We start from the raw sequence: 23,270 nt of genomic DNA on the forward strand, positions 1-23,270 counted from the left end.
TTGAAATCCCACTCCTTTTAGGTTAGGTTAGAAAATCAGTTGGGTTTAGAATCACTCTCCGTGGATTAGGTTAGAAAATCAAACGAATCAAAAAATTTATGCGAAGACAAATAATTTGAGAATGGTGCTAGGCTGCTAAATCCTGATCAGAACAAGCTACCGACCCAAACCGAATTACAGATAAAGTGATAATATAACGTGTGTATATCTATATATTTATATATTATACACACAGCAGCACCGACTCTCTTCTTCTCCTCTACTCCTTCTGAGAGATTGAAAGTTTGTAACTTGTGCGTTTGTATTGAACATGCCCAGCAGCTGCAATCGTCCACGTAAAATTCATACAGTTTGGCCAAGTGTGCACCATTTTTTACACGTCTTCTTCCACCCTGTAATTATTTCTACAAACTGATGATATTCAAGAACACAGAGAATATCCCTCGAATATTACCTGCTGATCGTCTTCTCCACCCAACCCTAAAATTGCATGGCACACTCCTCTATGTAACCTTCTCCAATGTCCATCAATCTTTTTCCCTTCAAACTTAAATCACTACTGCATATATACATAGATACAGATACACACACACACACACACACACACATAGATATATATGGGTAATGGGCAGTGAGAGGTATTTGCTTTCCAATCATCAGGTCTAGTACTTTTCAGCAATATTTTCTACCTATAAGCTGTCCTTTTATCGTCTCCTTCCTCTACTTTTTTTTTTGCAGATTCTTCCCTATATATTTTTCATTTTTATTGTTTGACCACCCAATAGCCTAGCTTAGCTTAAATGTACATATATGTGCAGGTATCCAGAGATATCAGATAGAGATAGGTGAGCTGATTAATTAGAGAATTAAACATAATTAGTCTTATCATCAGCAGTAATTAGTAAAAGTTGTGGGGGCTAGTAGTAGTAATTTGTTTGATAGCGGTTCTTTGGAGAAAGTTGATTGATGGGAGAAGTTTCACATGATAAAATGAAGGACTGCTGCTCTCCCACAAGGATAAATATCGAGAAGCAGCAGCAGCAGCAGCCCACCATAGACATGCAGCAGCAGCCCACCATGGACATGCAGCAGCAGCAGCACCACTGCATGGAAATCCCAATGGGGATGGAGGTGCACAAGGTGGTTCCACCGCCTTACAGAAGCACTTTTCGGAAGCTGCTGGCCAGGCTCAAAGAAACCTTCTTTCCAGATGACCCTCTCTACCAATTCAAAGGTCAGCCACCAAAGAAAAAATGGATTCTTGGAGCGCAGTATGTCTTTCCAATCCTTGAGTGGGGCCCTAATTACAGCTTCAAGCTCCTCAAATCAGACATCATTTCTGGTGTCACCATTGCCAGTTTAGCCATTCCTCAGGTAATTCAATTATTAAAATTTAATCTTTACTTTTACTTTTGATTTGGACAGTGTTAGGCTAGTTCAGGCACAATGTCTTAGGCCCATTAGCCTATTCAGTGTCTTAAGTTAGTTGACAAGATCAATGTCTTAAGTCAGTTGGTCACGTCAGAGTGTTAGCTTAGTCGATCAGGTCAGCGTCTTAGGGTGATTGGCCAAAACAATGAGCAAAGACAGTGCGTAGCTCTCTATGTCCAAGTTTGAATCACCCTTCCCGTACATTAGTAATTGAGAGAGACAGAAAATTGCCTTGTCTACATGTGCTCTGTTCTTAATAAATCTCTATTTATTTATTTTTTCAGGGAATCAGTTATGCTAAGCTTGCGAATCTACCTCCAATTGTGGGTCTCTGTGAGTAATTTTTTTTTTGTGGTATTTCTTTACGTATTCATATGTATCGATTGAAATTTCTTTATCCCTTTTCTCAATTTTTATTTCTGTTGCATTCGTTAACTAAATGACTTGGGCGCAAATTCGAGCGTTGTGACTTTCTAGAATTCATACAGCCAACCTCGCTTAGTGGAATAAGGCTTTGTTTTTGTTGTTGTTTGTTGCATTTGTTAACTGTTGTAATGGAATTTGTAGATTCAAGCTTCGTTCCTCCTTTGCTGTACGCTGTGTTTGGAAGCTCAAAGGATCTTGCAGTAGGACCTGTTTCCATTGCTTCTCTAATCATGGGATCAATGCTCATGCAAGAAGTATCTCCATCCAAAGATCCAAGCTTGTACCTCCAACTTGCCTTCACTTCAACCTTCTTTAGTGGCATCCTCCAAGCTTCCCTAGGTTTATTAAGGTAATTGGTCCCCCACCTAATTTTCGATACAAGCGACATTGAGGAGGGGGGATCAAAAACCTGGAAATTTAGCGTCATAAATTGAATGCTCTTAACCAACTGAACTGCTATAATTTTGCGTTTTTGTTTTTAAGAACCCAAAATGATTTAAGATTGATGTGTGCAGGCTTGGATTTATAATCGATTTTATTTCGAAGGCAACTCTTCTTGGTTTCATGGCCGGAGCTGCGGTGATAGTCTCTCTGCAACAGCTTAAGAGCCTCCTTGGAATCAAACATTTCACCAAGAAAATGGCAATCGTCCCTGTTTTGAGCTCCGTTTTTCATGAACGGAAGGAGGTAATTAATTAAACACAACACAGCAAATTAATAAAACAGTTCGAACAGTGATTACTCTGTTAATACAGTGTTTAGCTTTTCTCAGCTATCATTCAGTAGATAACTATCAACTAAGATATTATTCAAAATTGAAGATAATGTACCTTTCGGTATATTAATCATATTTGTGTTCTTTTCTCGTTGCCTAATTTGGGTGCTTTCTCTGTGCAGTGGTCATGGCAAACCATATTAATGGGCGTTTGCTTCCTTGTGTTGCTCCTAATCGCAAGACACGTTGTATGTTCTCCTTTCCACTGTTGTCTTAAAACTTATCTTCGCTTTAGATTTGACGGTATCATAATCTAATCACACATTGTTATGTTTGAAAATTTAAAACCAGCATGACAATATTCTCCACTTGCCCATGGCCACTTTGACATGTTCTCAACATGCATACTAGCTCTGTTTAATAACTTCATTAATTAAGTATTAACATCAATTCCTGATTATTATAACGACAATTTTTTCTTCAATGATCCGTAGTATTGAATGACACAAAAATAAAATGATAGAGTTTAAAATAAAAGATCTAATAGATGTGGAAATCAAATACAATGACTATAACATCGACGTTGAAGCCAACAGTTTTCATGATCATATTGGATTGGGCTGCGTTATTTTACCACTCCACCATGATTTCTGTTGGCCAAATGGCCACATACCTCTATAATTTGCAATCAAATACTTTATTCAAATTCTTGCATTCGGATGCCAAGGTATCAGTGTCTTCTTTACATGTAAGTCCATCTTGAGGAGGAAGAAGAATTGACAAATTTGACTAATTTAGTAGGATAACCAAGCGTAGTTGCGTTTGAGAATTCATACCACCGACTTCATTTAGTGAGATAAAATTTTGTTGTTGTTTGACTAACCTTCACATTGGGCTGCTTGCCATGGAATGCAGAGCATAAAGAAGCCAAAGTTGTTCTGGGTCTCAGCTGGAGCCCCTCTGGTGTCTGTGATCCTCTCCACTGTGATTGTCTTTGCATTCAAAGCCGATCGCCACGGCATCAGTGTGGTAAGTTGTTTGTTTGCTGGGACCAACACTCCACCATCCGTATCCGGACCCACACCATATTCTGAGATAATGATTATCTTGGGGTTTTCTTTATTGGCAGATTGGGGAATTACAGAAAGGACTGAACCCACCATCATGGAACATGCTGGTTTTTCATGGATCCCACCTTGCACTTGCAATCAAGACCGGGATTGTCACTGGCATTATTGCCCTCACTGTAAGTTGAATTCTGCGATTATCGATAATGTGTCAATATTATTAGTAATAATGAAAAATAATGACATGTTATCGATATATTTTTTACAGTATCAATACGTGATTGGTTTGACTGATTGGTTGATTTTATATCAAATTTATAGGAAGGTATTGCAGTAGGAAGGACTTTTGCTAGTATAAGAGAATACAGAGTGGATGGAAACAAGGAGATGATAGCAATTGGGATCATGAACGTTGTTGGCTCCATCACTTCGTGCTATATTACAACAGGTTAACACTCATTGATTACAGATCACATAAATTAATAATATCAAACAAAGAACACTATTCAGACTCTCTCGAGAACAAGTTTACACGGACTTGCTGGTACTCGTAAAATTTCATCTTCATCGTGTCAACTTATACCGTGCAAAACTGCAACGTGAGTTGTAAGGCAAAAATTATAGAATGGAGCGGCTCATAACATGGATCAGGTGAAAGAAATGCTGGATGTGTGGCCAAGGATCCAATGGCTACAGATCCAACGACCAAGAATCCCGACGCATGCTATGCTCCGGTCCATAGTAGAAAAGCCTAGAATCTGATAACAAAGTTTTGATTTTAGTGATGGGTTTCATTTCAGGATCATTCTCAAGATCAGCTGTGAATCACAATGCTGGAGGAAAGACAGCGTTGTCCAACATTGTAATGTCGGTGACAGTCATGGTGACACTGCTGTTTCTGATGCCTCTTTTCCACTACACACCCAATGTAATTCTGGGTGCAATTATTATCACTGCCGTGGTCGGCCTCATTGATGTCCCAGCTGCTTTCCACATTTGGAAGATCGACAAATATGACTTCCTTGTCTTGATCTGTGCTTTCTTGGGAGTCATCTTTATCTCAGTCCAACATGGCCTCGCCATCGCGGTACCTAAACAAACAATAAATCGTAAATAAACTATCGAGAACCGGTTACAAACTGAGAAGACACTAGACAACAAACTGTATGTAAACCACGGTTTAGTGCTCAGTTATTGTCTGTTTAAAGTGTCCTTTTCGAATAAGTTTGTAGCCAGTTCTATTTGTGCATATTTTCCGATGAAACCCTAATTATAGATAAATTTGACGATATGAACAGGTTGGGATATCGGTTTTCAAGGTTTTGCTGCAAGTGACTAGGCCGAGGACGGTGGTGTTGGGAAACATACCCGGGACGGACGTATTCAGAGACCTGCACCAGTACAAGGAATCAGCAGTGAGCGTGCCTGGTTTCCTAATCATACTCATCGAAGCTTCAATCAACTTTGCCAACACCACTTATCTCAATGAAAGGATTTTGAGATGGATAGAAGAAGAAAGCGGCGAGGACAAGGTTTCAAACATTAGATTTGTTGTTATAGACATGTCAGGTAAAAGTTTGTTAACCTTGAGCATCAATTCATCCTCTTTCAAACAGAAACTTACATGAGCTGGGATGTCACAACATTCTAAATCAATCACTTGCTCTAGTGCGTTTTAACTTTTCAACATGGCAGTGCATGGTTGGGATGTCATTGCATTTCAAACCAATCATGTACTCTCTCATGCATTTTAACTTTCTTGCATGACAATGCGTGAGTAACTTGAAATATGGACACACTGACATTCTTGTTGCATGAAAGTTCTTCCCGCCAATTGGGTATCTCAGGCTCCTTTGTGTCCTTTATTTTCAGCTGTGAGCACAATAGACACAACTGGGATCACACTTTTCGTAGATATAAGGAAATCAATCCGAAAGAAGGGAATTAAGGTAAGTTGGTAGATTTGATGTCTACATATGTTGTTGTTGGTTTGGATGTTCGGTAAAATGGACAGTAAATAATGAAATAATTGCAGCTGGTGCTGGTAAATCCACTGGCGGAGGTGATGGACAAATTGCAGAAGGTGAACAATGGAGGCGAAGAGTTCATGCTTTACCTGTCGGTCGGAGAGGCAGTGGCGTCGCTGTCGATGGGAATGAAGAACAATCATGCATCGTCAAATTCAAACACGTACGATGAAGAAATGGAGACGATCGCCAATGGTGTTCCCTAATTAATCATTAACTAAACCTAATTACTCCCGAGTTAAGCAGCATCACACGTTCCAAGTTTTGGCTGTTGGCCGTCTTTGGTAACGAGTTCCTAGTTGGTGACCAATAATATTGTCAAGTTAGGTTGTAATTCTGTACCACCATGCAGTTTTAGTGGGTCGTTTTCGTTCATTCCCCTTATGTAAATAAATAGTTTTCTAATTTGGTCCTTTTCAGCCTCTTATATACCCTCGTTTAATCTTGATCGTTGCTAACAAAACATGTGTTACTATCACTTCCTTAAAATTTTCGTTCAAGTTTCCTCCATAACTCATGCATACACTTTTATTTTATTTTATTTTACATGAATGATATATTACACTAAGATGGCGAAAGGATAAATTGATTGCGGATTCGAAATTCTTGAGATTCAAACCTAAAACCTCTCGCTTACAAGACTGATGTGAGATATGCATTAACCATATCATAAGGCTAGCGCCCACAAATGGATAATTTCAGCTTCAAATGAGATGGGCTTGAATGGGCCCAAGCCCAACTCGTCAGTGTCCTATTTATCCAATTTTTTTATCCTATAACAACAGGCTTGCAAAGACAAAATTCTCTATCATATTTATAAGAACTTTAATGAAAAACTTTCGGTAATGTTCACTTTAACGAAAAACCATATTTTTACACTAAAAAATAATCATGATACTATTTACTTTACCATTTATTTTGTCCTTATTGTTAAAACTCAAAGTTTCAAACATTTTTCATTAGTTTTCTCATATTTAGGGAACTTTAACGAAATGCTTCTGGTACTGTTCACTTTAACGGAAAAACCATATTTTTACACTAAAAAGTCAATCCTGGTACTATTCACAACCATGAAGCTGTTTTCTGCAAACTTAAAATCCTTTCAACGCCGAAGGCAACTTGTCAGGATTCTTCTGGAAATATGCAGCAATGGCTATCAGGATGATGAGTATGATGACCCATAAGCTCAACACTCCTCCTGCAACCAAACCAAAGAGAAATATGTCTCATTCTTAATGAACTCAACATGCAACAACGTTAAGGGACTCGATACTCGTCCCGCCATACAAACAAAAGAAGTTTAGGCATTTTCGGGTAGAAATAATGGACTCAAATTTCACATTTCAGAAAGTTCAGCACTGGTGATCCTAATCATCCTGTTACCGTCCTAATGTTGTAGGGTTGAAATCAGAATTAGTTATTGTTTCAACTTTGCATTTATTCATACCGAGTTGGTGTTTTAATTTCTAAGTTCCTAGATAGCATAAAGGATGAAGTGAGTTGGAATTTAGTTGCTTGTACCACCAGAGCCATGACCAACCAGAACGGGCTCCAAATATTGGTTAGGTTTTCTTCTACCATGATGATTCTACTAGGTTGTAAATAGCAATTCCACAATTTCCAAGAAAAGTGACGACATGTGATTGAATTATCCAACTAAAAATGATGGTATGCACTTACCATTTTTCTTCTCCACCTCAAGTGTGGACACCCTTGCACTTGAATCCATGGATGCCGAAGCCAAAGCTCTGTATTTAAAACCACACACTTTACTAACAGTTCAAGGGGTAGAAGACGCATAAAGTTGAGACGTTGTTTACCTTGAATCATGAGAGAAACTCAATGCAGTTACCAAGCCCATGTGTGCTTTCTTAACCACTTTATGAATCCGCATTCTGGTTGGATTTACTATCACAAGATCTCCAACAGCTGTCCCACTGCATTTTCATCGATCAAACGTGTTAATTTTCTCCTTTATCCAGAAAATCAATGCAAGTACTGTTAAACTGATGATCTCAAACGATATGAAATGCAGTCTCATTTGACACATTGCACTATATGAAAAGCATCTCCAAAAATGTTAACGGTAAGCTTCTAATATAAATTTTACCATGCAAGGAGTTTTCCATCAGCTGAAACATCAAAGGCGGAAATAATGTCTCTACTAATGGTCTTTGATCCAATCCTCTTCCAAGTGGTCGTGTTCCATGTTACAATGCTTCCCGATTTATCTATATTATACAATAGGTACAGATAAAAATAATAAACTCATACAAAGGTAGAGCGATGGCAGTTATCGAGAAAACAGATGAATTGTTTTTTATCTACCTGCAATATATAAAATATGAACCCCATCATCAATTACAGAAAATCTGCATCCGCAAAAAACCTCATCCTGCATGTATTATACTCATTGGTTACATTAAAAGAAAAGCATGAGGAACCTCTAATTCATATTTAATGACCAAGTGGTAACAACAGACATGTAGGTTAATGATTCGCAACAATGCAGAGATATAGGTGTCAGAGGCTCGACATATTTTTTAGTCGGTGTTCAATAAGCATACAACTAAATACAATACAAGCACCCATGTCAATCTACAAAGTCGAAGATAATTTCCATCCACTTAAAGTTGGATATCAAATATTTTTATTTAGGCAAGAATTTCAGATATTGCTAACCCTTTCCGCTGGTAGAGAAGCTACAACGGTAGATGAAGTTACATCCCACACCCTACCAGGGCCTCTATCTCCTAAGGAGATGAGAAATTTCCCATCAGGGCTGCAAGATAACCAAGCCAGATCATCAGCAACGACTTCACAAATAAAAGACATACAAAGTAAGTTTTTCAATGTCACCAATATTGCCGACCTGAAATCTAATTGCTTCATTGTAGTATGAGCTTTAGCTTCATCGAGAATAATTACCATGCTAGGCCACTTGAAAACCCTTAACTTGCCATCCTGTGCTGCACCAAAGGAGAGCATTATTATACGGTATGCTATCCACTGTCACATCTAAAAACAATCCAGAAAATAAAACTGTAAGATACTAATAAATTTCAACAAATGTAATTGAATCCAAAAAATAAAAGGTGAAGGATGGTCCATACCTCGCCTCCAGCAGCAAGCATGGAACCGTCTCTGTCAAACGCCAAAGCTAACTGTTGTCCAACATCTTGCAATTGCTCCAGCACTCTCTCAGACTGCCTCAATGCCAGTTTAGGTACTTCATCGCTTTCTTCCTCCAATTCAAACCATCTGCACAAGAAAATATATATGCCCTTATAGCATCCTACAGCTCAAGAACCTGAAGATATAATCATGGAAAAAAATAGTAAATCTGAGTTGGGTTTCACTTGTTTCAAGCCAAATGAATAGGTAAATAAAGATAAATCAAATCAGTAAAAGATTGAATCTTGTGCTTTCAGTATGACAGATAGATGGGAAAGTTGAACAAAAAAGACCTGCAACTATCAGGGAAAGAACAAACGAGGCCGCTACCGGCGGGGTGAACCGCCATTCTATACGGCAAATTGGAGCCAGTGTTGAGCTTAGCCACCTGAAAAATCAAACACCAAACACCCAATTACACGCAGCCAGGCAAATCTATGCAACACCACATATATGCAAAAACTGGAAGGGTGGGATTGGGGATTGAAGTATTACCGGCTGATTGGAGAGAGAAACGGAGGCGGGATCGAATTGGGCTATAAGGATGGCGTTTGGGACGCCGCTGCGGCCCTCGCCGCCACCGCCGGAGAAAACGACGTAGTTTTGGCTGGAATCGAATTGGGCTAGTTCAGTCTGGGTCTCGATTTCCTTTTTGTCGTCGCCGGCGTCGTCTTCCTGGTCCGGTCGTTTAGATTTGCCGAGACCCGGAAGCCAAGCGGCGGCGTAGAAAGGGACGCCGTACTTCTGGTAGTTATTGGGAGTGTCCATTGGCACTTGGGATTTTCGGATCAGATCTTTGTCTGAGAAATGACAGACAAACTGAATAATATATATATATATATATATATATATATTTTTTTTTAAATAAGCTCCCTTTTTAAAATTTATATTTTCCCAACAAAAAATTATTTAGATTTGATGAAAAAATAAATTAATCCAGAATTTAAATTAGGATATCCTTTTGCAAAAATAGCATTCTTACGTCCTACATTTTGAGATATGAACAAATATTTTTGATAATTTACTTCTGCATATGTGTAAAATTGTTACGTACATAAATGAAAAACTATCGTTACAACTTTAATTTTGAAATAACAATGTTATACTAAAAAATGCACATCTGTTATAGCCAATATATACATCAACGAGTTGATATCAACTCGACTATCGTTTATGAGATTTCAACTCAGGAAGTCCTCCTTCTATCTTCACTAATTAATTTCACATTCAGTGGTCAAATTTGGCTGTGGGTTCAAGACAAAGCGCGAAGGCTCTTTCTTTGCAATCAGTACAAGTCCGTCTGCCAGAGTAAATGGGGCCGCCCATAAATAATCTGGACACAAATTTAGCCACAAAAAATATGGATGTGTATTCTCCGCCTGTAATTTTCATCTTCATCAGAGTATTCCCGGAGAAGGGATCACTTAATACATTGATTCATTGCGACTTAAATCGATCCTAGTTCCGAAAAACAGGTAAACTGAAACCGTAATTAGGAAGTTACTGTTCAGATTCAGGTATTCGGCGATTGATTTGAACCCGCAAAAGGAGATGGAGGGGCTCTCTGTGGCAGCCGCAGTGAAGATGATATGATCAGTGCAACACGAAAATCTCTTTCTTGCAACGCAAAACAGAAAACAAAACGACATCATTGACGCTTCCTTTCGTAGAGTGAGTAACCAACGAGCGCAGACATTAAAAATGTCCATAGTACCTGTCACAGAAGCACACGAACGGATTAGCACAAGTAACACCTATTTATCCAACAGATGGACAAATAGTAGTTCCAGAACTTTGTGAGGAATAAGGTATTGGAAGCACCGTATTGATTGTATGCCACCGCTCAAGTCTTCTAATCCTTGACTGGATGTCTTCGATAACTCCTTCAACCGGAGAAACTTCCCTGATTGGTGAGGATTCAGAAGCTGAACTGCTGCCCTGTTCATTACACCATGATATTTTCACTGAACATTAGAAATGCAGAATTGCAAGAATGAGTTTCTCTCGTTGGCTTATGCCATTATTTCTCTCATTCACAAAGTCTGCCAAGTCTCTAAAGTCAGCATAATTCGTGTGAGTTTTTTTTTCCACCATTGGACATCAATGGTTACCTCAACTGTATTTGTTGTGACAGTTTTCTCAACTAAATTCCAAAAATAAATGGGATGCCATCCATTAATTTGATAGCAAAATACCTGAGATTGAATAAATTCCACAAGTTCCTGCAACCTTGCAGCTTGCTGAGCGTGAATTCCACCTGAGCCTCTTCCCAATGCTGGCAATCTTTCCAGAACTATTTGAAGATAGCTCTACAACAAACAAACCAACTACCAAGTCAGATGAAATGTAACCAAAAATGAAAAAGAAGAAAGGTTTCATCCAGAATTCTGAATTCGAAACCATGCAAGAACAGAAACTTTGCAGTGTAAGTACAGGCAAAAACCTTCGTAGTATATGAATCATCCAGTTTAAGCGTTGACCCTGCAGCTGCTACAGCATCTTTATCAACCCCCTTGATTTGCAAGTAAGGGTTTGGGGCATCTTGTAGATGATCGACCTCAACCAAAATCTAAAGAGAATCAGAACCAATTCTAAATTAAACACCAACTAAAAATATACATGTTACAACCACAGACAAAGTACTTTCCAGAAAGTATATATGTAAAAAAAAACCAGATAAATCTCATAGAAGTTGATCTGACCTTTCCATCTTGGTAGATAAATGCAGATGCTTCAATATAAGCTACGGCTTGATACCCAAGGTTAAGAAGCCCCGCAACTGTGCTAATGCTAATATCAAAATCCACTTTAGGTTGGATGATGAAGTTTCCTTCTCTTATAGGCTAACCAAACCAAATTCGGGAAAAAGAAAAATAGAAGAATTAAGTGTATACCGTAGGTGGAAAGATAAAACACTGTATTTATTAACAAAAAGAGCAAACTATATATAGGACACATTACAAACCTCCCGTATCAGCAATGCAAATCTGCCCTCACATATTCTGACCCTAATGCAGTCACCCTCTGTTAACTGCCCATTAGTGGGAAGTCCAGGAAGCTTCAAGTATATATCAATGAAATTCTGCACGGAGCTGCAGAACTTTGAAGGATCCAGTATTTTTAAAATATCTTGGTATGCCACCTGTAAGTAAACGGAAAAAGTTAGAATATGTTAGGTGCAAAACAAATTTTATGGATCAAGATAGAAGCAAGATGATTCCCGTACTTGCTTGTTACTCTTCAATACAAACAATGAGCTCTCAGGGGAAAGCACTGGATCAAAGTCATTTCGAATTTTGAGCTGCATTAAGATAAGGAGAAACGAACACCAGATTTAGCCCTTGAAAGTTGCAACCAAATATCAGCAGTAAAAGAAGTTCTTTCACATGGCGACAATTGAACTACTGTTCTAATAAGGTTAAAGTCCTAACATGTGCATGAACAAGATGGGGTTCAATGAACTGCTGGAACATTGGAAACACTGTCATCATGATCTCATTCTGGGACATAAAACACCCCACTCTACTTTTATCCCTTTGAACTCTAGAAATGAGGTGTGAATGAACACCTCCAACCTGATAACCAAAAAACAACAATGGATAGTTCCTGGTCAGTCTTTCTCATAAACAGCTCAAACTGACTTAGAAACACAATGAATACATAGATATCAAAGCTCTAACAGTACAGTGGGGGTTATACTTACAACAGCAATCCACAAGTCAAGTGATTTTCGGATATGTGGATGCAAAGCATAAACTCCTTCAAAAATAATCTGTTACAGAAAATACAAAGTATAAACTAATAGATTTGTTTAAAGGAAAACACAGAACAATAAAATATTATCCCAATGGAACAAGCCAAAATTCTGGGAGTACTGTCAAGCCTGTCTGATAACTTACCACTCCACAGTCTTCAGAAACTTCAAGTTCCTTAAAGTCACTCCGAGCACCAGTTTCCAAATCAAATAAAGGTACTTTTGTCCTTTGACCATTCCTTATATCATCAATGTTCTGCAAATGGTAATGTAAGACTACTAAGTACTGCAACAAGAAAGCCAGGCGCACACAGTATATCTAAATTTGGCGCTGTGAATTTTGAAGTCAATGAAATCATATTTTCACTGTTGCCATCATAAATTGTAACTTAAGATGTGATTCAGCAAAGGTCAAAAGGATAAGCCATCAAATTGGCAGTTATTTGGCAACTGGAAAAACAAATTAGGGAAATATGACCGTCAAGGCTTCAACAACCTTAAGGGCTTACTAAGGGATGAACTTTACATGGTAACTCAAAAAACATAAACATAATGGGCATATGGAAGAAACTAATATAAAACAAGGCATGCTTTCTGTTTCTTCATGGGGTAACATTTTATTGTCTAGCACAATTATACCAATCATCTGACTGGCCATCCCATATGGCCCAGAGTTGTACTAAAAAGAGAATACAAAACTAGTAAAAAAATATCCAGTCATCAAACCTTACTTTTGAAAGCAAAGACATATCCAGCGAGCTGAAGTCATCATACTTGAAATCCTTAACTTGTTCAGATTTATAATAGCTTTCAAGCGAAATAACTTCACATCCTACTATGTTTGCCATTTTATGAGCCAAACTAGTTTTTCCAGAACCACTTGGACCTCCTAGAAGGACAACACCAGCGACAACATAAGGACGTACTTCAAGCTCAATTAAGTTGGAATGGTAAAAGGTACTGAGAAATAACAGTTCTTGAAATGAATTAGGACTGTATTTTTCTGTTTACAGAATGGAATAGAAAACACAAAAAGGAGAGACGGTGAGAGTAGATAAAGCCTGTATTACCAATTCCAACTATAACTGGAAACCCTTTATTCTCCAACAATGCCTGAAAAAGATGAATAATGTATGAAGGTACATTCCAACAAAAACATACTACTAAGTTTGGTCTTTTTTATACACTTTTAAGTTTTCATCATGGAAATCTCTCAGACAATTCCTTATTCACTTCACTCCTTACCTGTATTGCTTGCACAGCAAGAAGCAATCCTCGATCCAAGTCATACGAGTCAGGCATTGGAGCAAGTTGCATGGTATCCCTGAAAGAGGATGGATCTGTGGTTGCTTCATGAGAGAAGTCGAAACACAAACAGATGTAACACATCCAAGAAAGATATATATCTCTAAGTCAAAGTAACTTACCTATGGTTGAGTTTTCGGCTTGGGAAGGATCAGATGAGATGAAATGCCATGTTGCTAATATAGGTTCCATCTTAGATTTTGTTGGAGATCTAGTCCATGGCTGAGATAGATCCTCAAGCCGAGTAACAAGGTTTGGAGGAACGCGAATTGGTCTTGGTGCAACAATTGTTTTGTCCTGATCACTGGCCATAGATGTATTTGGCAAAAGGGGTGGTGTATTAAGGCGAGGTACACCTGCATCAAGAACAAACATGATCTACGTTACACACACAGCAGAGAGAGAGATAAATAACAATACAAACCCTTGTGTCTTAGTACCAAAGGTGCAGGCATAATGGTTCAAAACCAAAAATACAAAAATAACTTGGAATTAAAAAGATGAAAAGATGAGCTATTTCTAGCTTCCGACCTTTGCTCTCAAGAATCATTTCTAGATATGATTTAGTGATCCAAGGCTCAGTGATACCCATTTTCAATGCTTCAGTTCCAACTGTCTGCACAAGAGTAAGAAACAAATGAACGTTTAGTTGTTAACAAATGACAAGCCAATATCTCAGGTTCCAGAATCTATATTTCCTACATTTCAAAACCAAAAAAAATGCTATAACGACTATAGTAAAAATGCAAAGTTCATACTTTTCTATTTGTGCCCCTCAGCACCATGAAGGTCTCACCAAGGGAATCAATGGTTTCAAGTGACAAGGAAGCATTGCCATTATCAACTGATTTTGATGCTCGTTTGTAACTAACAACCACAACATATCCCAAAGCCAGTAACCCACCCAGGGTCATCCTTCCAACCTGCTTTCAATGTTAAAAGGAGCAAACAGATAAGAGTTATTAAACATCTAGAAACTTTACAGTAATATTATGCAAGGAGTCAGCCTTTACAAAATTTCACATATAAACAGACATCTCATCTAAAATCCCCAAAGAATAACCCTATTATTTGCTCGTCACTGACTAGAAAGCTTGCATAAGAACCATAAACCCTAAAACAGAATGTAGATAGATGAGGAACCAACCTAAAGTATATCCCGATGATCAGTGGCTTTGTGTATTATCTAGTGTCCATACTATAGTCGAAACCAATGAAAATAATTCTTACCTCAAACTCAGCTTTTGGTCTGATAATGAAATTTTTGTCAACAATCCTCTGGTCCCCCAGTGAGAGATAATATCTTATACCCGATTGACGCACCTTGATCCAATCATTTATCCGTGCTTCTTCACTCGCTGAAGGAGGCCTAAGATACATCTCAATAAAACTGAAAGAAAATAAATTGTGCAAAAGCTTCAGTTGCAGTAGAATTCAAAATTTTAGGAATAAAAACAATTTACTTTTCTTTAGTTCTATAACATCAAAAGAAATAGACAAGATATATATATAACAATCATCCACCAGAGTCCCAAACTCACTTATCTATTTGAGGTTCACCTCCTTGGAAGGCATAAGCAAAATGCCCCTCTGCTGCCTGTAATGAAAATGTGAAATGTAAGTCATATTGATGAAAGCATGAGGGTGATGAATAACACCCTATCTCAAACTAAAGTTTCAAGAAATAAGATGGAGCACCAGTAAAAGCTAAAGGAAAAACAACACTATAATTGACAACACTATTGCCCACACACATACACATTACAGTTAAAATGATTTGATAGGCTGTATCATACTAAAAACTCACTTGATTCCACCATATGCATTCATCTTAAAAAGATTGGGCCAGTTTATTTCTCAAACAAAAAAAAAAAGAAGTGGGCCAGTACAAAAGCCATTTTCTCTAAGCAAGTTAATGTCATCAAGGAGTTAAGATAATACAAAAAATGTTAAACACTGAAAGAGGGTCTTTTCAGGCTTTAATCAGATCACCCAATCATATAGCCAAAAGAGAAATTTAAATGGACCCAATATCCATTGAAATAAATTATATAAGGCACATACAGACCTCACTCCTGCATTTCAGCTTGTAGATTGCCTCCCTAAATGATGAGACAAAGCTGTTGTTAATCCTAATCTGCAAAATAAATACTATATATTGAGAATTAACAGTGAAATTTCAAAGGTAAGATCAGTCAAAGACCAACCTGTGCATGATGAAGGTCTGGTTCAATGTGCTTCCTGAACAATGGGAAAATGCTGTCAATAAGATAATCCAATGAACAAGAATCTCCGATATCATATCGAACTTTGGATAGAAGGCTAAAATGAACACCACCAACCTGATATACCAAAAACACATATCAACTGTCATGTCAATTTTCTGTTAACTGATATTCTAGAAGCCCCGACAAACCAAATAGGATTAAGAAGATTTTACCACTGCAACTCGAATATCTAGCAAAGAGCGAAGCTTTGCATGCAAAGCATAGGTACCATCAACTATTACCTGTAGACAAGGGGAGGATAAGAACCTAACAATCAAGGAAAATCATACAGGTTGAGGACCAAACAAACTTACCACCCCAGATGAAGCACTCTTTATTGTTTTTGAACCAACACGTTTCTTTTGTTGATAGTCAAATACTGGAATCAATGTATCCTCACCCTTTGTCAAATCCTGTTTTCAGCATACGCATGTCTTACTAAGTTCACAGACATAATCAAGTAATGAGAAACATGACAATAAAGAAGTGGATGCAAACCTCAAGATTTCTGACCAGCATATCAAAATCTATTGAACCCAGATCATTCCCTTCATCAAATCCATCACGATAGTTCTCCATTGACACAACAGTGCAACCAATAACAGATGCCACCTTTTCTGCTAAGCTTCAGGAAACATTAAAATGGAAATAAAAATTAACACCACGACAAACACGAGAAGGAATGCTTTTTGCCCTACATAAAACTCTATACATACCTTGTTTTACCAGAACCACTTGGACCACCAATGCCAACTGTTACAATGCCCTCTTTTTTCTCTCTAAGTTCTTGGATAGACTTTACTAGCAAATAATATCCGTGATCGAAAGACTGCACCATCTCAACACCAGCAGTAATTAGGGCATCTCATATAATATCAGAAATGAATAGGTTCAAGTAATGTATATATGTAATGGCATCTTAACCCGACTTCGAGATTCAGGTCAGTTCCTAGAATTCTCATTTCCTAATTGAACCCGCAAGCAGCAAATGAGAACCCAAACAAGCCCAAAATCTCACCTAACCAGTAGAAACAAAAATTACAGCTCCAAAACACAAATCCCAATTCCATGAAAACCCATAATTTCAAGGCAAAAAATCACTCCAACAATTCAATATTACGAGCAAAAAAAATGGAAAAATGCCGAACTGCAAAGCAAAGTACAAAGAAGCCAAGTGCTAGGTGAAAGTCTGAACTGTCATACCACATGGAGAGGAAGCGATTGGAGAATTGAGGAAGAGGAAGAGGAAGTGGAGGGTTGCTGCTGGAAGTAGTCGCGGCCTCCTTCTTGGAAGACTCGCTGTACGACGTCCTCGTCCATTTCTGGGGTCTCGACGAAGAAGATGAAGTCCTGGAAGTGGAGGATTCGCGGAAGAAATCGCAAATCCCCAACCAATTCGAGCTCTCACCTAATCTTTTCTTTTCTTTTTTTGTTCTCAGATTGTTTGCTAGAGAGAGGAAACTTATGCTCCAATTAAAGACAGAATCTTTATTATTTCTTTTCCTCGTCCCGCCTTGTTTCTGTTGCATCTTTTGTGTTGGGAATTTTGCTTACTTTTAACGTTTAATCTAATAAAATTTATCAACCGAAAAGAGATTGTAGGAAACAAAATTCTAACCATCTTTTTTAAGTTTTGATTTGGCTATGGTAACGATTTTTATCAACTCAACCAATCATCATTGACTTAGCAAATGAAATCATTCCACTTGTTATATATTATTTAAAAATATATATGGACGAGAAAATTTAAGATTATTAAGAAATTTCAAAATGACAAAAATATAAATGACGAAATTTTGTTTTGTAGAATTTATAAATTTTCTTGTTTAATTAACTTAATAAAACAATGAAATTTGAATACGGAATTTTTTTTATTTTTAGACTCTCGCTCATGAAAATTTAGAAATTAAACATGTTTACATGAAATTTAAACTTGAGAATTGGAAGTCTCAAATTCCAAATTCTTTTGTCCACGCGAAAATTCGAAATTCTTATGTTATAAATATAAACAAAAGAGCATGTAATGTAAAATTTTTATCAGAATTTATAAATTTATTTTTCTCGTTCAAACAAGTTAAATTTATATGATTGACAATGATAAAGAATGTTGACACATAAACCAAATCATTTTCAAAAAATTCTAAAGTCTACATGAAAATAAAAACTAGAGATTTAAAACTTCAAGAGCCCAAAAGGCCACATCCACATAAGACGATAAGAACCCAAAAACAGATGAGGAGAGTCCAGTTCCAAATCAGCCGGCCCAAATACTATTTCAGTATCCAATAAGGAAAGTCCAGTCAAATCCATGTTATAATTCGTAGATTAACTTTAAACCCTTTTGTTTTTTTTTGGTAAACAACTTTAAACCTTTTTGTCATGGTGATTTGACATGTAATAACAACTATGGGTCTCTTTTCTATTCAAGCGATGTATTTATAGTCCAAAACATGTTTTTCTAGATAATTTGGGTAAATGTTTTATACGAGAGTAATGCTAGAGAGATTGAGTTTGTAGATAAAATTTTGAAAATTAAAAGACATGGAAGTTGTTTATTGATTACACGTTGATAAACGTGCTTATTCTTGTTGGTAACACGTTATTTAGTTTGTAAATTTAATTTCCAAATTTGATCTCTTTAGCATTGCCTCCTATACACACATGAGGTACTTTAGTTACAGGAGTTTATCACCACCTTAAAATATCATGTCACTTATCAAGGTCATGTGTTGAGAGTTGTTAAACCGTCACTAATAAAATCCATGTGAAAATAGTCTTATACATCATTTGTGTTAGTAGCTCATGACATCATAATGATAATAAATTCGTCTTACTCTAGTTATTATCCATACGTACAGAATACGAATACAATCAACTTGCATAAAACAAATTCATTTTTTCACGACATTCTAAATCTAATAATATAATACTAAATATCAAGAAACTTAATGATTGAGAATGTAAAATATAATGTACTCGTTCTATATAAATTTGTTTTTACGGTCGACAGTAGAATAACCACGGAAATGTATCGATAATGATAATTAAAGGAGAGATGCACTTTCTGACACTCAGGTGCCAAAAGTCAACGGCCCTTCTGGCCACTTTTACTATGTTGACTCTTTGTCTTTTACCGCTGCCTCGTTTTTACGCTCATTTTTTTCTATGCGCATGTTCGGTCATTGACTTTCAGTCCCATGTCACCATCACGCGCCACATTCGTCCACCAAAGGCATGTTCCTATGTGCGCGCCCTCAACTCCTTACCATGAGCTCTACCCATTTTTACCAAAATTTATTGTAAATTCAAACAACTAAAACTTCAAATTGCAGAAATCATCTTCGAAGTTCACCAAGATTTCATTTCAGTCCTTGTAAAATATTTTGTTTCACATTACTCATCCAACTTAATGAATTGGGTGAGTAAACAAAATTGATCTACAAGGACAAAAATGATACAAAATATCCTAAAATGGTTACAGTAATTTAGCGTATATAAAATAGGAAAAATTACACATAGAGTCAAATTATAAGACTATATTTTAGGAAGAGACGAAGTTTTTTTATTTATTTTAAAGAGGAATGTGGCATGATGTCACGGTTGTTTTTTTTAATTATCCTTGCATTTACAATTTTACCTCTCTATGTTTGAAACATGGGTCTCTTTCTCCTCATTCTTCTCTATCCTCTTTTTGTCTTCATTACTTCTCTCTTTCTCTCTCTCGTTCTTCTTCCTACCTCTCTCATCCTCGTTCTTCATCCTACCTCTCCCTCATCCTCGTTCTTCATCCTACCTCTCCCTCATCCTCGTTCTTCATCGTACCTCTCTTCTCTCTCTCCTCCTCTTCTTTGTATTGTTTCTTAGATTTATGAATGTTTCTTTTTCTTTTATGAGAACAATTGAGATTTTATTTTATTTTTTGGTTTTTTTTAAGTGTTTGATTTTTTTTATGAGTTGGATGCAATCATTTTGAAACTGATCTTGCAAAAGTGCTAAAATTTTGAAACTCATATTGTAGAAGTGTTGAAAATTTGGAAATTGATCTTGCAAAAATGCTGGAACTTTGAAACTAATATTGCAAAAGTAATAGAATTTTGAAACTGATATTACAAAAAATTATGAAATTGATCTTGCAAAGGAGCATGACTAGTGAAATTGATCTTGTAGAAGAACATGAATTGTGAAACTAATATTGCAGAAGTGCATAAATTAATCTTTACGAATTTAAAATCAGTTTGAAGTTTATAAATGGTGTTAGTTTGTAGTTTTGGTTTGGTTAAGTAATAAGTCTATTACAAACATGTATGAAAAATATCAAATTTTAGTTTTTTTGTTTTTAGCTATATTTTTTAAAAATTTGAACTTTTGTATCTCTTTAAAATAATTTAAAACTACTTGTATTTATAGGCAAAGCTTCCTATAAAATATCAGTAGGTTGTCAACTTTTCATAATTTTTTTGCGAACATATTTTTTTCATGAGAAATATTAAGACACAAAAGAAAAAGACACATGTCTACATATGAGACGCCCATCATGGCAAGAAAGTGAGGGGAGTTGCATAGAAGAGTACTCTTGATTGGGATGAAACTTTTAAGTTATTAATTTTTTAACACACATATCTTATTATTTATATAGTGATACGTGATGTATCATCTCGTGTGCTGATCACATTGAAAAATCCTTAAAGAACCATAAAGTGTCTTTTATCTAATATATTGCTAAAAAATTTATAATGTATTATTGTATTAAAACGCGATATTATTACATGATTGTGAATTTATATCATGTAAGTTGCTGTGCGCACAAGATAAAGAGTCTGATTCACCATTTTGTCACAGCCAGCGTCACTAATTCCCACAAACCCAAACCCCCACTATTTTTTATTTCTTGGGATTGGGCTTTTGATTTTCCGAGGGTCAATCATTCGCAGAGCAGAGAGAAGGAAGAAGAAGAACCAGAGGAAAATGGAGGATCTGCCGTCTGGTTATCGTCCCAACGTGGGCGTTTGCCTCATTAACTCCGATAATCTGGTACCCAAATCTTCTTTTCCCTTCTTAATCTCTTTAATTAACTTAATTAATTACCCACTTAATTATTCTTCGACTCTTTGGTGGGGTCTTGCATGCTTATGGGTTAGATTTGATCTAATTTTGTCACCATGTTAACTCTGCGACAAAACCCAGTAAATCAAATCCGTTGTTCTTGTTGTTGCATACGAGTTTGAATCACGGCGGTAGATTATAGTAGTTTAGAATATCGTTTTGCGTAAACCATCTTTTGATGAAGAAGAGCGGTTGTAAATTTTAAAGTAAACATACTTGAGGGAGGAAATTTTAACGGTTGAAGATTTTACTGCAGATTTTCGTTGGATCAAGATTGAATGTTCCGGGTGCATGGCAGATGCCTCAGGTAGTAACCACTAACCACACTGAACGGATCTCTTTCTTTTTCAACCATGATAGAGCTTCATATATAACCAATGTTCTTTTGTTGATGTACAAACGATATTGGGAGGAGGAGGAGGAGGAGGAGGAGGGAATCAAACCCGGGACTCCGGCGCTTCTTAACCAATGTCGAAACTTGAAAATGATTCTTCTTTAAGAACATAGGGTTTATGGTTAATTTATACTTTACATTGATAAGTGAATTGTTTTTGGATCCTCATTTCTCAGGGGGGTATTGAAGATGGCGAAGAACCCAAAAAAGCAGCTATTAGGGAATTACGAGAAGAGACGGGGATTGAGTCTGCTGAAATTATTGCTGAGGTTTGTATAGCTTGGATAGAGTTCATAACTGAAGAATTAGGCTGAGTTTCATAACTATGCTGGGTGAGCAGCTTGATGTTGCAGTCAATTTTGCACGCTCGTGATTAACGAGGTTGCATATTGACAGGTTCCGAATTGGCTAACTTATGACTTTCCACCTGCCGTGAAGACCAAAGTTAATCGTCTGTGGGGAGGTGAATGGCACGGGCAAGCACAAAAATGGCATGTCCTTATTCCTTCACATGCACACACTTGATGAACTGAAAACAACATGAATTTTAAGTCCTGCCTTCCTCAGCTTGCAACTTGTTTGCCAAAACTTATATTTCCTGTCTGTCTGAACGTGTCTGATCGATATGCTAGGATTATTTCCTCGTTAGTCACCAGATATGTACTGTTGCATAGTCGAAGTATCTGTCGAGAAACATTTTGCTAGTAATTTACTGTGTGTAGTAGTGACTCTGGCACATGAAATACCTTTGTATTTGTTGCGATGACTGATAAATTTCGATATTGAGCTTGCTAACCACGAAAATGTTCAGTCATCATGCTCCTCTCCCGGTTAAAATATGAACTTGCTTGATGTAATCTTCCAGTTGTTAGAATGTGCTTCATGTGTTGCTACAAATCTGTATGGATGGAAATAAGGACGCTCAAGTTTCTGCTTCCTAACAACCGAGTTAGTGCAACCGCAGGTTTCTTATGAGGTTCACAAAAAATGAGAGCGAGATCAACTTAGCTAATGGGGCAGCTGATCCAGAATTTGCAGAGTGGAAATGGGCTACCCCTGAGGAAGTTATCGAGCAGGTGCGATGAAAAACCATCATTCTACTCAATTACTTTCCCAATACTGTTTCACGGACATGATCAGATATGGGTTGTTTGATGATTACAGGCAGTGGACTACAAGAGGCCAACGTACGAGGGAGTGATGAAGACCTTCGAGTCCTACTTTGACGGAAGTAGTTTATCTGCGAAATGTAAATCGACAAAATGGTGAACGCCATGGGTGTGCTTGTGCAGTTATGTCCTCATTGGATTTGGATCGAGTAGGGCTCCTGCTTTTTGTAAATGATAAGGAGAGAACCTGGTAATTAGATCTATGTTTGGGTTGTTGTAACTTGGATCGATAAAATTCTATGTGGAATTACTCGTTGCTTCAAATGCTTTTGCCTGGCATGGTGATTGCAAAGAGCATCAGAATGCAAAAATCTTAGAGATTTCAGTTCCATTCGGAAGAATCAAGTCGTTAGGTCATCTCCAACCGAAGGAGGGCCAAAGGGCTCCTTTTAGCCCTGTAACTCTGCAAGAAATTATATTTTAATAAACAGTGTTAGA

General features: G+C 37.1%; 4 protein-coding genes across 7 annotated transcripts; 2 read left to right on the forward strand and 2 right to left on the reverse strand.

Moving 5' to 3' along the window:
* The first annotated feature begins 792 nt into the window (after positions 1-792).
* LOC103451572 (probable sulfate transporter 3.3) lies at positions 793-6,093 on the forward strand. The gene is made up of 12 exons (XM_008390989.4): positions 793-1,374; positions 1,716-1,764; positions 1,999-2,206; positions 2,373-2,544; positions 2,755-2,820; positions 3,488-3,601; positions 3,702-3,818; positions 3,961-4,087; positions 4,440-4,726; positions 4,938-5,208; positions 5,512-5,588; positions 5,675-6,093. Exons 1-12 carry the CDS (start codon positions 967-969, stop codon positions 5,870-5,872), a joined length of 2,094 nt encoding a protein of 697 aa, XP_008389211.3. The 5' UTR covers positions 793-966; the 3' UTR covers positions 5,873-6,093.
* Positions 6,094-6,514: 421 nt separating this feature from the next.
* LOC103451571 (SEC12-like protein 2) lies at positions 6,515-9,655 on the reverse strand. 3 transcript variants are annotated; one of them, XM_070811024.1, is made up of 11 exons: positions 9,336-9,655; positions 9,134-9,228; positions 8,780-8,927; positions 8,539-8,630; positions 8,349-8,448; positions 7,995-8,061; positions 7,777-7,897; positions 7,487-7,603; positions 7,347-7,414; positions 6,713-6,864; positions 6,515-6,552 (listed from the first exon to the last, which is right to left on the reverse strand). In XM_070811024.1, exons 1-10 carry the CDS (start codon positions 9,606-9,608, stop codon positions 6,758-6,760), a joined length of 1,188 nt encoding a protein of 395 aa, XP_070667125.1. In that variant the 5' UTR covers positions 9,609-9,655; the 3' UTR covers positions 6,515-6,552; positions 6,713-6,757. The 3 variants fall into 3 exon arrangements, with proteins under 3 accessions (XP_070667125.1, XP_008389210.2, XP_008389209.2); XM_008390988.4 differs by lacking the exon at positions 6,515-6,552 and having other exon boundaries at positions 6,610-6,861; XM_008390987.4 differs by lacking the exon at positions 6,515-6,552 and having other exon boundaries at positions 6,610-6,864.
* A 185-nt stretch (positions 9,656-9,840) lies between these two features.
* On the reverse strand, positions 9,841-17,718 carry LOC103451570 (uncharacterized). 2 transcript variants are annotated; one of them, XM_008390982.4, is made up of 25 exons: positions 17,370-17,718; positions 16,883-16,995; positions 16,665-16,791; positions 16,481-16,579; positions 16,340-16,408; positions 16,107-16,241; positions 15,968-16,036; positions 15,441-15,496; positions 15,130-15,289; positions 14,658-14,825; positions 14,431-14,515; positions 14,022-14,255; positions 13,840-13,934; positions 13,665-13,707; positions 13,326-13,483; positions 12,740-12,850; positions 12,544-12,612; positions 12,272-12,415; positions 12,067-12,141; positions 11,806-11,982; positions 11,543-11,683; positions 11,284-11,409; positions 11,036-11,149; positions 10,662-10,778; positions 9,841-10,554 (listed from the first exon to the last, which is right to left on the reverse strand). In XM_008390982.4, exons 1-25 carry the CDS (start codon positions 17,484-17,486, stop codon positions 10,489-10,491), a joined length of 2,868 nt encoding a protein of 955 aa, XP_008389204.2. In that variant the 5' UTR covers positions 17,487-17,718; the 3' UTR covers positions 9,841-10,488. The 2 variants fall into 2 exon arrangements, with proteins under 2 accessions (XP_008389204.2, XP_008389205.2); XM_008390983.4 differs by having other exon boundaries at positions 14,658-14,822; positions 17,370-17,699.
* A 3,193-nt stretch (positions 17,719-20,911) lies between these two features.
* LOC114820663 (nudix hydrolase 25-like) lies at positions 20,912-23,096 on the forward strand. The gene is made up of 6 exons (XM_029091791.2): positions 20,912-21,197; positions 21,526-21,576; positions 21,840-21,932; positions 22,060-22,154; positions 22,628-22,739; positions 22,828-23,096. The coding sequence occupies exons 1-6, from the start codon at positions 21,132-21,134 to the stop codon at positions 22,930-22,932; spliced, it is 522 nt and encodes a 173-aa protein (XP_028947624.1). The 5' UTR covers positions 20,912-21,131; the 3' UTR covers positions 22,933-23,096.
* Positions 23,097-23,270: the final 174 nt, after the last annotated feature.

This window comes from Malus domestica, chromosome 13 (genome assembly GCF_042453785.1).
Source record: "Malus domestica chromosome 13, GDT2T_hap1".
Taxonomy (NCBI): Eukaryota; Viridiplantae; Streptophyta; class Magnoliopsida; order Rosales; family Rosaceae; genus Malus; species Malus domestica.

Bases quoted from the DNA above. Each gene is read 5' to 3' on its own strand.
- LOC103451572 (XM_008390989.4), top strand. From the start codon at position 967: ATGGGAGAAGTTTCACATGATAAAATGAAGGACTGCTGCTCTCCCACA. The intron at 1,765-1,998 runs GTGAGTAATTTT...TGGAATTTGTAG, and splicing joins ACCTCCAATTGTGGGTCTCT to ATTCAAGCTTCGTTCCTCCT. The intron at 4,088-4,439 runs GTTAACACTCAT...GTTTCATTTCAG, and splicing joins TTCGTGCTATATTACAACAG to GATCATTCTCAAGATCAGCT.
- LOC103451571 (XM_070811024.1), bottom strand. From the start codon at position 9,608: ATGGACACTCCCAATAACTACCAGAAGTACGGCGTCCCTTTCTACGCC. The intron at 9,229-9,335 runs GTAATACTTCAA...TTGATTTTTCAG, and splicing joins TTTCTCTCTCCAATCAGCCG to GTGGCTAAGCTCAACACTGG. The intron at 6,865-7,346 runs GTAAGTGCATAC...GTTTGGTTGCAG, and splicing joins TGAGGTGGAGAAGAAAAATG to GAGGAGTGTTGAGCTTATGG.
- LOC103451570 (XM_008390982.4), bottom strand. From the start codon at position 17,486: ATGGACGAGGACGTCGTACAGCGAGTCTTCCAAGAAGGAGGCCGCGAC. The intron at 16,580-16,664 runs GTTTGCATCCAC...TGCTGAAAACAG, and splicing joins TGCTGGTCAGAAATCTTGAG to GATTTGACAAAGGGTGAGGA. The intron at 13,708-13,839 runs GTAAGGAGTGAA...CATCTTTTTCAG, and splicing joins TTGCTGTGCAAGCAATACAG to GCATTGTTGGAGAATAAAGG.
- LOC114820663 (XM_029091791.2), top strand. From the start codon at position 21,132: ATGGAGGATCTGCCGTCTGGTTATCGTCCCAACGTGGGCGTTTGCCTC. The intron at 21,577-21,839 runs GTAGTAACCACT...CTCATTTCTCAG, and splicing joins GTGCATGGCAGATGCCTCAG to GGGGGTATTGAAGATGGCGA. The intron at 21,933-22,059 runs GTTTGTATAGCT...GCATATTGACAG, and splicing joins CTGCTGAAATTATTGCTGAG to GTTCCGAATTGGCTAACTTA.